Genomic DNA, 12,891 nt, shown 5'->3' with positions numbered 1-12,891 from the left:
GACACTGCCTAGCTGTGTGACTCTGAGCAAGTAACTCAACCTGTTTGCCTCAGTTTCCTCAACTGTAAAATGGGGATAAAAGCAGCACCTCCCTCATAAGGCTACTGTGAGGACCAAATGAGATATTTGTAAAGCACTTAGTACAGCCTCTGGCACATTGTAGGTGCTATGTAAACATTCCTCATTAGCTTGTCATCATTTTATTCCCCCACCATGGGCTGAGCATGAGCTCGGTTTTGTACATAGCAAACATGCAAATGCTTGCAGAATTAATGTTTGGTGAATACATATGACCTTTTTGTATCTATAATCCTTTTGTATAATTTTTTTTTACTGTCCTTCCTTGTTAAGAAATGTTGGCAATATTAATAAGATATTTTGGCAAGTATATTTCTATTGTCTCCAAGAAAAGGAAATAAAAAAGATTATACAGCACCCAGATTTTATCCAACAGCACAAGAAAAATAAGCTAAGGAAATACAGTGTGTGTCACTTTAATAAAATATTTATGTTACAAGTTATCTTTTTTCTCTTAAGCAGCTGTCAGTGCTTCCTGAAATAAATTGATAAGGTTAAATGAATAAAAATTGACTGGTGATAATAGCTGGGAGAAGCCACAAAAGAAGCTGCGGTGAGCTGCTGGGGATGTGCAATTTCAAATGTTTCTGAAATTGTTCTCTCTCTGTCTCTTACTGTCTCTGTCTCACACACAACATACACATCATAGTTTCTCGAAAGGGTTACAGCAGAGATGTCAAACATAAAGTCTGACAAACAGGCAGCCCACATACATGCCTGAGTGTGGCCTAAATGAGATTAAAATATCATTCCCATCTGGTCTTTATATGTTGATATATTAATAAAAAAATCTATAAATACGTGTGGTTTTCTGAGTCAACATCCTTAGGTATGGTTTGGTGGCCCTCATTTCTATCTGTTTGATAGCACTGATGTTCGGTGTCAAAATAATTAAAGCAGAAGGCAGTGGGTGGGGGCCTTCTCTTGTGGCTACCCCTCCCTAGCCTACAGGTTTTATCAGTCTCATCTGCTTCCCTCATGCTTAGGTACCAATGGCACAGAAATGCCTGAAGGGCAGGCACTATACTATTTTTACCTTTCTATCTATCCCCTAGGACAGTACCTTTGAACACAGCAGGCTTGAAAGGTCTAGTCCACTATCTGAACATGGAGAGATATGTGAAGATCTACAGTTAGCTTATTTTCTGGCAGAGTATGAAGTTTTTGGTTTGTTGGGTTTTGTTTTGTTTTTTATGTTCTATGGTCACCTTATCACTTACCACTAATGTATTTTGCACCTAGTACTACTAAAGACCACGTTAAGTTAGAACCATTTATTTTGCCTGCCAATAAGGTCCAGATTCTGACCCTTCTTTTCTTTTTTTTTTTTTTTTGCCTTTTGGAGGGCAATTGGGGTTAAGTAACTTGCCCAAGGTTACACGGCTAGTTTTTTTGTGTGTGTGTGTGGATGTTAAGTGTCTGAGGCCAGAAACGAACTTGGGTCCTCCCGACTCCGGGGCTGGCACTTTACTCACTGCACCACCTAGTCGCACCCCCTGACCCTTATTTTCAAGACCTTAAATAAAATCCAACAAACTTTGAAGAAACACATGTACTTTCAGAGAATCTTTAGCAGAACAGGAGGTAAAACCCTGGAATGAGACAGGAAAACTAGATTCTAGTCCTAGTTCTGTTACTAATTAGCTACTAACTAGACATCTTCTCACTATAAAATGAAAGTGGAATTAGATTATCTCTAAAGATCTGACATTCTACAGTTCCTCTGGTCTGGCATGCTGCAGCCTCACTGAGTAATGAATAATTATGAGTAAAAATGCAGATTTTTTTTCTCTAGGCCTTAAACTCTGTTTCTGGAGTGCAAGCAAAACACAGAACAACGAATTTTAAAGAAAGGAAGACAAAATGTATATGTAAGATATCTAATCATCTACAGGCATAGTCCCAGAATGACCTGGAGTTGAACTTCAGGTTATCACTGTCTTTCCTAGACTACTGGGTTTTTGGTTTGGTTTAGTTTTTTAAATACTTAACTTTCCAATACTTGGAAAGCTGTTGTACATTGTGGTGATGATGCTTCAGAAATATACAGCCAGGATGATAAAAAGGAATATGTTCCTATTACTATCCCTCCACTAAACTCTTCAGATGTTTCACTGTTGCATGGAGGTAACTCCAGTTTTTCAAAGGCTAGACCAACAAAGCCCAAGCTCTCTATGGCAAGCTAGAAAGACTTCAATGAATGGGTCCAGCAAGGACCAACTTGGTGTAATGGTAATAAAAACCTGAAGATCTTTCCTGCCCCTTGGCCCCTTGATAGGCTTAAGTGACTATGAAAACCTTCGCTGATTTGAAAATATACTCTGCCCCCAACAGGCTGAATGTGGTCACCTGGAGGCTGTGGCGGGAGATTTGTTTTTCAGAAACGCCCACACCTTGTTACTTTGTGTTTGGGCAGTGGGTCAAGAGGGTTGTGACATTCTCTGATCCAGGAGAAGGCTATATATATCCTGATGTGAAGTTTTGCTTTGGGGCTCACTTTGGGAAGTGCTGTGTGATTTGGCCAGATGAGTCTCTGGGTAGCCTTTGAGCCCCCCAGCTTTGAAAATCCTGATGTTGGTGCTTTTTTCTCTGGTAACTTATTAGGTATGAACGTAATGGTCAGATAGCTGGAAGCCCTGTCTGCTATGTTTCTTTACCTGTATTATTTTTGTCTGCTTGTAACTTCTGTTTGTATTCTCTGAAGTTCAGGGTGTTGACTTTTCCCCCTGAACTAGGTAAATGATATGCTTGATTGATTAAAGTAAGACTGTTAACCCATTTTGAGTTGCATTCCTTTAGAAAGGCAGATCTAAAAACCTGTGCTAGCAGCCATCCTGGGTATGCTAGGGTGCTTGCTGCTATACCTGGAGAAACACAGAATGTGTTATGATCAGGTGTCTAGCAATGATGAATATCTTCAACCACAGCAGCTCACAAAACCACAGCAGCTCGCTAAGGTGTGGAGAGGTTGAGATCTGCATCAGTAACTGTACTGCCAATAAGATCATGGCTCCTTGAGACAGGCCACTATCAAGACCTTGAACTATCTGACTATTTGATGAAAACTTAAAAAGATTATGATTTGATTTGATTGACATTTTCAGAGAACCCTGATTCGAAGTACCTAAATTTCATTCATTCACCCCTTCCCCTTTTTATTTCTTATCCTAAACTAAGATAAAATGACCAGTCACAGAGGAAGAGGAAGAAAGGGAGGACTGTGCAGTACAAGGATGTAAACAGTGTTGTAGAGGCTACTCTCCCTACGCTCATTACAAAAGGTGCAGGCACATATACACATCTGAATCTTTTCAAAGAAGTAGAAGTATCCATCCCCACCAAATGTTCTTCTTAGGAAAAGGGATGCCTTGCTCCTTGTAATATACAAGGAACATGCTCCAATGGAGGCAGGGAACGATACACCATAACCTGGATTCTTTCTCTACAAACCAATCCACCAGGATCCAGCTCCAGGGCTGAGGGGAGGCTGAGAGAACAAAGCATTCTACCTCATGTAAAATATCCTAAAGGTATTACATGCAGGGAAACAGTAGCACAAAATGCTGACTCCCAGAAATCCTCCCCCATTGGATATCTTCCAAGAGCCTTAGGGTGAGCCACAACGATGCTGCTCAGCTCCTAACTCAATTTTCCAGGGTGTACCTCTCACATAGGGTGTACCTCTCACACAGGGTGTACCCACCCACACTGTAGCCATTGTCAACTTCTTCAGTCACGTGATTCATGCTGAGACTTTAAGCAGAATTTCCTAATAAATGACTGGAAAGAGACCAGGGCTGACTTTTGAATGATTAATTATTCATGCTAAAAAGACTTTCCTGGCCCTGTGTTTCTGCTGGATTCTCTAAAAGTCAATTCTAATCAGTCACTGAGGATGAATCCCAAAGGACTGAGTGGATGTGGTGAGGGGTTGATGGAAGTGGTTTATGTATTAATATGCATGCACATACATACATGAACATACAAAGAGCACACATATTTAAAAGCAGGTACTTTGGGAAAAGCAATTGGCCCATACTCTTAAATTAGAAGGAAAAGAAAACAGTTGATCAGGTCAGAGGATCAACTGTAAAGAATTTCACAATTTCTTGTTCTAAATCACTATTGATTAGAGAAATGCAAATCAAAACAACTCTGAAGTACCACATCTCACCAGTCAGATTGGCTAAGATGACAAAACAGGAAAATGACAAATGATGGAGAGGATGTGGGCAAATTGGAACATTAATGCATTGCTGGTGGAGTTATGAACTGATCCAGCCTTTCTGGAGAGCAATCTGGAATTATGCCCAAAGAGCTATAAATACTTTCATATCCTTTGACCCAGCAATACCACTCCTAGGGTTATATCCCAAAGAGATCATAGAAGTGTGAGGAAGACCCATATGTACAAAAATGTTTATAGCAGCTCTTTTTGTGGTGGCAAAGAATTGGAAATTAAGGGGGTGCCCATCAATTGGGGAATGGCTGAACAAGTTGGGGTATATGCATGTTATGGAATACTATTGCGCTATAAGAAATGGGGAGCAGACAGTCTTCATATTTTCCTGGAGAGGCTTATACAAACTGATGCTGAGTGAGAAGAGTAGAGCCAGGAGAAATTTGTACACAACTACAGACACAACGTATGTGTGATGACCAACTTTGATAGACTGGACTCTTCTTAGCAATGCAGTGATATAAGTCAATCCCAAAAGACTCATGATGGAGAGAAATATGTGCATCCAAAGAAAGAACTAGAAAGAACTGAGTTTATATCCAGGTGGAAGCAAAATATCTGATCTTTTTCCTTTTCTTGTTTGGTTTTATGTCCTCTTTACCATTTTTCATTCCATCTGATACAATCCGTCTTTATAACCTGACTAAAGTATAATGTGAAAGTATTTACAGATCCTATACTTGACTATATGCCGCCATGTGGGGGAGAGGAAGGAGAGGGACAAAATGTGAAACTCAAGGAATTGTGGAATTGAATCCCGTAAACTAAAAGGAAACAAATTAATTTTTTAAAAAAGCAATAAATAAAAAGGAAAAAAAAAGAATTTCAGCATTTCTTCTGAAACACAATGGTTTTTCTTTCTGAACATCTGAACAAATTCTTGCCCCTTGTGTTAAAAGACGCCATTGCTAATAGCATTTTCATGGGGATACTCAAATCAGCACAGCCTACAAATAGAGTATCAGTAAATAACTATGTGAATTCCAAATGGGTTTCCTGATGTAACAATCCATATGATAATGTATATGGTATACAAATCGCATGTGTTAACATGCCCTCCAATTACATTCCTACTGGAGAATACTTTGTTTCCTTCTCCACCTAAAATTACATCATCAAGTAATTTAGTATAAAAAAAAGCTGAACAAGATTCCAGACTCAAATATGTTACTCTTAAAGTGAGTCTGATGAGAAATTGTGCACCTAGCATCAGTGGGCAAAACGAAATACTGCAATACTGTATTTCATCCAAGTTCAAATATGAGACATAAGAGATATCCCACTAGGGTAATGTGGACCAAGGCCCAGGGAAACCCAGGGGAAAAGCAACATTTTGGAGGCAAAGAAGAATAACAGGAATAATTTCTCTCCTACATGAGAACAAGATTCAAGTCACACCTTTGACACTTACTGGCTGTGTTCAAGGCTGGGTCAAATTTCTCTGAGTCTTCCTTTCAAACACCATCTCTAAAGCAGGAGTAGGAATAATATACCCATAGTACCTACCTCAAGGCGTTGGTGTGAGGATCAAATAAGATAAATTACACAAAGCAACACTTTGTAAACCTTAAAGTGCTCTATAAATGCCAGCTGCTATTATTTCTCATACAGAGGTGATAGCTGAAGAAATGAGAGGTTTTGAAATCACCAAGGGAAAGAACACAGAATAAGAAGAAAGGTGAGAAAGGAACCTTGGGGGACGCCAACACTCAGAAGAAAAGAAATAAGAAGGATAGTTAAAGACAAGCAGAGAGTACTGTCACTTACCAAAGCCAAGTGAGGAGGAGAGAGCAACAGTATCAAATGCTGCAGAGAGATCAAAGAAGATGAGGACTGAGAAAAGGCTGCTTGATTTGTACAACAGATCAGGAGTGACTTTGGAAGAAGTTTGAGTAGAGTGCTGGAGGAAAAGCCTGAGTGCAAAGGGTGTAAGTATGAAAATGATGAAAGGAAGTGAAGGAGGGACAGTAGCCTATACTTTTAGTAAGTTGAAGAGCTCTGGGAAGAGGAAAAAGAAGATGGTAGCTTAAGAAGTTAGTAGAATCTTATCTAGGGAAGGTGTTTTTTTTTTTTTTTTAGGAAAGGGAAGACCAGAACATGTCTAAAGGCAAAAGCTATGAAAACAGTATAAAGAAGGAGAAATTGAAGATATAAGGTTGAATATATAAATGAAAACAAGGATATGAAAGAGCAGGAAGAGATACAATGAAGGAAACAAGTAGAGGAATTGAGCTTGGAAAGGAAGTTGGTCAGTTATTTTTTGAAGAAAGACAGGAAGGATGAGAGAATGTGTAAAATTCAGAAATTTAGAGAGATGGCAAGAAGGTAAGCTGAGGCAGCCCAAGTTATATCACCTCTATCTTCTTAGTAAAGAATGTGAAACAACTTGAGAAAACTGAAAAGGTTTAGAACTTGATGAGGCAGGTGATCAGGAATCTAATAGGAACTGAATGAAAAAGTGTGCAGGAATTGCTAGTGGAGTCATACTGATTTCGTGACTTTATCCAATAACATTTGGCAGCCTGGGTCAAGAAGCAATATGGGTAAAAAGTGGCATACGTCCAAGATTGATGAGTGGCAAGGCCAACACACCAGGACAAGGGGAGGATTCTAGGGCACTTCCAAGTACATTGTAGAAATGGCCAACTATGGCATCCAAACTTCACAATGAGACCTGGGGTGATAGATCTGGAGAAGTGAACAAAGAATTAGAAAACCAAAAAAAACAGGTAAACTAGGGGTGAGACAGTGAGTTAGATGGAAAGAACAGATGAGACTATAATCACAATGAAATTTCAGAGTTTATGACCTTGGAAAGTAGAGTAGTTCCAAGTGACTGAGAATGACATGTATATTAAATGTAACTACATGGAACAACTATAAATCTAACAAATACAACAAACATTTACTAAGTGCCCACTGTGTACACAGCACTGGAGAGATGCAAAGTTTAAAGCAAATATGATCTCAGCCCTCAAGACAAGCCAAGAACAAGGAAACAAACATAGATAACTATAATGCTCAATATTAGATGGTAAGTGTGAGAGATGACAAAAGTGATGAGAAATCTAAGATTTGCCAGCAGAAGAGGAAGTGAAGGGAAGGCTTGGGGAAAGCTTCCTGTAAGAGATGGCATTTGGGCTGCCCTTTAAAGTGTAGGCAGGAATTCAACAGGTGAGTGGAGAAGATGTAGGATATGCCACAATTGCAAACGCACAGAGACATGAGATTAAAGGACAGAAACAGAGCAATGTCCACATTAGCTGAAGGATAGTGATAAGTGAAGGGGAAGACTGATATAAGGCTGGAAAAGCAAGGTAGTGATAAGCTGTTGGGAGACCCTACGCATCAGGTAAAAATTCTTCATATTACTGGCTAACAAGGAGTCACAGAGAAGCAGCAACTTTAATTCTTTTCTCTTTCCTATGTTGTTCAGAAGTTAATGAAACCACAATTTTTTTCTCCTCCATAATATGTCCAAGAGAAGTTCTTCTCCTGCCCCTACCTCATTGTAATGGGCAAATCTCTGATCCAAGTATCCCAATCCCAGGAGAGTAACCAGTTTCTTTTCACCAGATATCCGTGATCTCCTTTGTCCATCCTGTCATAATCACATAACTCCACTCTTTATATATCTCCAATAACTTCTGCTTCTTCATGGCAAAATGTAAATTATTCACTCAGCCTCAAAACCTTTCAATTGTTCTCCCTATGTGCTTAATTTCTTTCACTTGAATCTGTCCTCCAGCCCCCCAAAAGAATACCACCTTCCTCCCCTTTAAGAAAACATGCTTTCCTAATTAAATGTAGGTTAGATGAGGGTTTTTTTTTAAACATCTTGGCTCTACATGGGAACTGACTAAAAGAGGAAAACAGAAGGCTCCCTCAATATCATTAAAATATGTGAAAAATATCTATCTATCTCTTCTTTATAGAAAGGGGACCCAAACTCAATAGCAATTAATTTGATACAGACCCTCCTAATCAATCAATAAACAAACAAGCAAAAAATAAAAGTCTTTGCCCTCAAGGAACTTACATTCTATAGGGAAAACAAGTGTATATAAATGAGTAAAAAATTATATAGAAACAATACAAAGTATTGGGAAGGAGTGCAGAATGGTAGCTGGAAGGAATCAGGGCAGGCCTCATACAGGAGAAGCACTTATAAAAAAAGAAACTTCTCATATAGGCGAAACACTTGAGCTAAGCTTTGAAGGGATTCTAGGAGGTAACATTCAGCCTCTCTTCCTGACCAAACCTCCTCCCTTCCCTCATTCTCTCCCCCCAATAATGTCATCACCTCCCCGCCTTTCTTCTCTAAGACACTCACTGTTTTTCTCTCTTACAACTTCTTTTTGTACCAAAAGTCCAGCCCAGTCTTTCCCTCACATCACATTTCGCACTATCCCCTAACCATCCTCTCCCCTTTCTTTAACTCTCAATATCTTTTCTCTTTTCTTTCTGCATTCTCCCTTCTCCCTGGTCCTCTCAAACCTTGATTCTTCCCACAGACACAAAGCCCAATGCATACCACCCAAAGCCCTCACACTGACACTCTGCTCAATGACCCCTCTTTTTATCTCCCACATACCCAGACCTTCAGAACTTTCACCCTTTTTCCCCATCCCTTTTCTCTCTCCTCCATTCTTCTCTTTCTTGGTCCATGTCTCTCCCTTCTCTCTGTCCTCTCTCATCTATCTTCTCTCACTTCTTTCTCTCCACCATTCTCTCTCAATCCTTCACATCTATCCCTTCTGTCCCCCTTCTTTCTCCTCTCCCATCTCTTTCCCCTCTCCCCCTTTCTTCACCTCTAACTTTTCTCCTCCTCTTTTCTTCCATCTCTCTTCTCCTTTCCTTTCTCCTCCCCATCTTTCTCTTCCTTTTCTTCCCCCCTTCTCTCTCCTTTCCTCCATCTCTCTTCCTTTTCTCACCTTCTTTATCTGCTTCCCATTTCTCCCATCTGCCTCTCCTTTCCTCACATCTCCCCCTTCTTTCTCCCTTCTCTCATCTCTCTTCCTTGTTTCCGCCTTCACTTTCTTCTCCAATCTCTCTCCTCCTCCTCTTCTCTCTTTCTTGTTTCCTTTTTCCATCTTTTTTCTCTTTCTTCTCCAGCTCTCCCTTTTCACTCCCTCCATCTCTCCCTTTTCTCTTCCTGTCTCCCCCATCTCTTCCATCTTTTTCTCATCTTCCCCTTCTCTCTCTCCTCTATCATTTCTCCCAACTCTCTTCTCCCCATCTCTCCCCTTTCTCTCTCCTCTCCATCTCTTATCCTTCTCTCTTATTTCCCCTTCTTTCTCCTCCCTATCTCCTCCCTTCTTTCCCTCTGCTCTCTTCGCTCTTGCCATTCTTTCTCTTCCCATCTCTCCCTCTCCTGACTTCCCCTTCTGTTGTCCTCCCCATCTCTCCCTTCTCTCCTTCTGTTCTCTCATTCTCTCTCTCTTCTACCATCTCTCTTTTCTTTCTCCTCCCCATCTCTTCTCTCTCCTCTACCACTACTCCCATCTCTCTCCTCCACCATCTCTCCCTTCTCTCTTCCACCATCTATCCTGTCCCTCTCCTCCCATCTTTCTCCTCTCTAACTTCCCCTTCTTTTTCTCCTCCCTGGCTCTCTTAATTCCCCTTTCTCATCTTTCTCTCTTTTCTCTCTGAACTCTCCCATCTTTCCCTCCCTTCTCTACCCATTCTCCTTTTCTTCTACCTATCTTTCCCTCTTCTTCTCTCTCTCCACCATTTCTCCTGCCTCTTTTCTCCATCTCTTCCTTCTCTCTCCTCCCATCCTTTTCTCCTCTCACCTCCCCCATTCTCTCTCTCCTCCCCCATCTCTTTCTTCCCTCTCCCTTCTCCTCTCTCATTTCTCCCAACTCTTTTCCCCCATTTCTCCCTTCTCCTTCTCCCCTTCTCTCCCTCTGCTCTTCCTTGTCTCCTTCCTCTCCAATCTCCTCCTCTCTCTCTCCACCATTTCTCCCCTTTGTTCCACCATCTCTCCCTTCTCTGTCCTCCCATCCCTCTCTCTTCTCACTTCCCCATTCTCTCCTCCCCCATCTCTTCCCTCTTTCTCTCTCCTCCCCCATTTCTCCTTTCTCTTCCTCCTCTCTCCCTCTGCTCTCTCCTTGTCTCCTTCCTCTCCCATTTCTCCCTTCTCCTTCTTTTTCTCCACCATTTCTCCCCTCTTTGCTCCACCATCTCTCCCTTCTCTCTCCTCCCATCCCTCTCTCTTCTCACTTCCCCATCTCTTCCCTCTTCCTTCTTTCTCTCTCCTCCCCATCTCTCCCAACTCTCCTCTCCCATTTCTCCCTTCTCTTCCTCCTTCTCTCCCTCTGCTCTCTCCCTTGTCTCTTTCCTCTCCCATCTCTCCCTTCCCCTTCTCTCTCTCTCCCCATTTCTCCCCTTTGCTCCACCATCTCTCCCTTCTCTCTGTCTCTCTCCTCTCTCATTTCCCCTTTCTCTCCCATTCCTCTCTTCTCTCCCCCCAGTCCCAGCACCTTCAGGGTCACATCGCACAGCTTCCCCTGGCGCCGGATTTCCTCCATCACCCCGTATCCCCGGCTCGGCAGCTCCGACACAGAAAAATGCACAAGATCTTCCAGCTCCTCCACTCCGTCCTCCACCATCTTCCCCCACCCCCAAGGCCGGCCGCAACCGCGGCGGCAAAGAGTCTCCCTCTCCAGTAACCCAACTGCACCAGCCCGGCAGCTTAGGACAGGTGCGGCCCTGAGCGGCCGCCGTAGTTCCGCCTCCCGGAAACACCTAAGTCTTATTTCCGGCTCTGAGCCGCCCTCCTTCTCGGCCGGTCTCGGGAAGCCCCGCCCACCCCTCTTTCGCCCACCAATGCCCCGCCCCCTCCCTCCCCCTCGGGTGTTTCCAGAGATTCCATGTGGCGTCACGTCACCATAGCGACGGTTATACACATTCCTGCGCCACTGAGCGCTGAATATTCCGTTTCCCGCCTTGGAAGCAGGCTGGTTTGCTGCAGATCGCTGTGCCGCCGCTGTCGCTGCTGCTCCCGCTGCCTCTGCCGGTGTAGCCGCCCTCGGACCTTGCGGGGTCCCTGCCCTCCGGGGGTGTAGAGAAGCTGACTGTGAATGGTAAGGAGGGGAGAGGACGCAGGCCTGGGTGCGAGAGGCCCAGAGCAGCGCCAGGCCCTTATCCCCCAGGAGGAGGAGGAAGAAGAGAGAGGGGTCTCTAAAATAAAAATAACCTCCATTTCTAGAGCGCTTCAAGGCTCTTTCCTCGCAGCAAACCTGTCAGGAGAGTAGATTGCCCCCACTGTACAGATGAGGACAGTGAGGCTATCCCCAGTGGGCAAACTGTGACCCATCATAAGTGTGAAAGCTGAGGAAAACGGCAGAACACAGACTTATCAGAGCTGGAAGGGACTGGAGAGACCCTCTAACTCCCTCAGACGCAGAGAGGGACTTTCAGGCAGCAGACAGGAGAGCTGGTGTTGTAACCTGCTTCCGACTCTAGATCCGGTTTGCTCTTCTCTGCCTCTGCAGTTGCTAGCTCCGGTTCCCATAGTACTTTGACGTTTACTAGTCGCCTTCCCCTCTTGATTCTGAGACGTAAGAAGTGCAAGAATGATTTGCCCCTGATGATAAATGAGGAAACTGAGGCCCAGAGTCACACAGGCGGTTAAGTGTTGGAGCTGAGATTCAAACCCAGGTCCCTGACTCCGAGGCTAACATTCTTTCCACAGCACCCGTGCTGTGTTGTGGCATGGAACCCTTCTCAGAATAATGTTTTTAAATACATAAAACATGTAGGATTTCTAAGGAAACCAATTATAGTAAAATAGTTATTAAAATAAAGCAAGTTCATGGACCCCAGGTTAAGAATGCCTGCTTCACTGAAAAGAATAAAGGTCTTCTGCAGAAGGAAGCAAAAAATGTTCCCTTACTGATAAGGAATAAATATGTCACAGTTGTAAGGATTGTAGATTTTTAGCTGGAAGGAACCTTAGAGGTCATTGAAGCCAACCAATAACTTTATATAGAGGAAAACTGAGATTTAAAAAAAAGTGACTTAACCCAGGTTATACAGCAAATAAGTGGACTGTCCAAGGCTATCTCAGTTCTTATCCAGGATAAAACAAACATTTAGCCACTTGGTTTTTATTTTGATTTTGTTTTTTACATTTTTCCTGATGTAACATGGGTCCTAGTTTCCTACTACCTGCTCATCCTCTTTTGAATATGCAATAGCTCATTTTGTTCTTAAATATGATGTCCTTCTAGACATGAATCCACTTGTCACCTGACCAAGGTAGAGGATGCTGGAATTATTCTCTCCCCTTTACTAAATACCCTACTTCTATTAATGAAGCCTAAGATTACATTAGAGAGGCAGCTTGATGTAGGAGTTACAGAGCTGGCCTCATCGTCAGAAACCTGGGTTTAGGTTTCATTTCTGATACATACTACTAATATTTCTCAATGTTCCAGGCAAAAAACTAAGACTGCAAATTCAAGAGAAGATGCTAATCTAAATTGTAGAGATCTCTACCAACGTAATCATAGGTCTGGTTTAAAAAAGTTTATGTATGTATGTCTGTATATCTGTCTGTATGTATG

At 42.4% G+C, this 12,891-nt stretch overlaps 2 protein-coding genes across 3 annotated transcripts in view; one reads left to right on the top strand and one right to left on the bottom strand.

Moving 5' to 3' along the window:
• The window catches only part of KLHL18 (kelch like family member 18), an 84,494-nt gene extending 73,414 nt beyond the window's left edge, over nucleotides 1–11,080 (bottom strand). For both annotated transcript variants that reach the window (XM_069095915.1, XM_069095916.1), the window contains exon 1: nucleotides 10,804–11,080. In XM_069095915.1, the coding sequence (XP_068952016.1) occupies nucleotides 10,804–10,932 (129 nt within the window). In that variant the 5' untranslated portion in view covers nucleotides 10,933–11,080. The remainder of the gene's footprint in view (nucleotides 1–10,803) is intronic.
• Nucleotides 11,081–11,193: 113 nt separating this feature from the next.
• Nucleotides 11,194–12,891, top strand: part of KIF9 (kinesin family member 9) — an 83,863-nt gene continuing 82,165 nt past the window's right edge. Inside the window, exon 1 of the mRNA XM_069095913.1 lies at nucleotides 11,194–11,406. The gene's annotated coding sequence lies outside the window, so the exon portion shown is untranslated. The remainder of the gene's footprint in view (nucleotides 11,407–12,891) is intronic.

The sequence above is a fragment of the Petaurus breviceps genome, unplaced genomic scaffold, assembly GCF_028583685.1.
Source record: "Petaurus breviceps papuanus isolate PSGF00001 unplaced genomic scaffold, PetGlider_PUasm1.0 227, whole genome shotgun sequence".
Lineage (NCBI taxonomy): Eukaryota > Metazoa > Chordata > Mammalia > Diprotodontia > Petauridae > Petaurus > Petaurus breviceps.
Note: the sequence above shows the minus strand (reverse complement) of the source record. Positions and strands in the feature narration are given on the sequence as shown.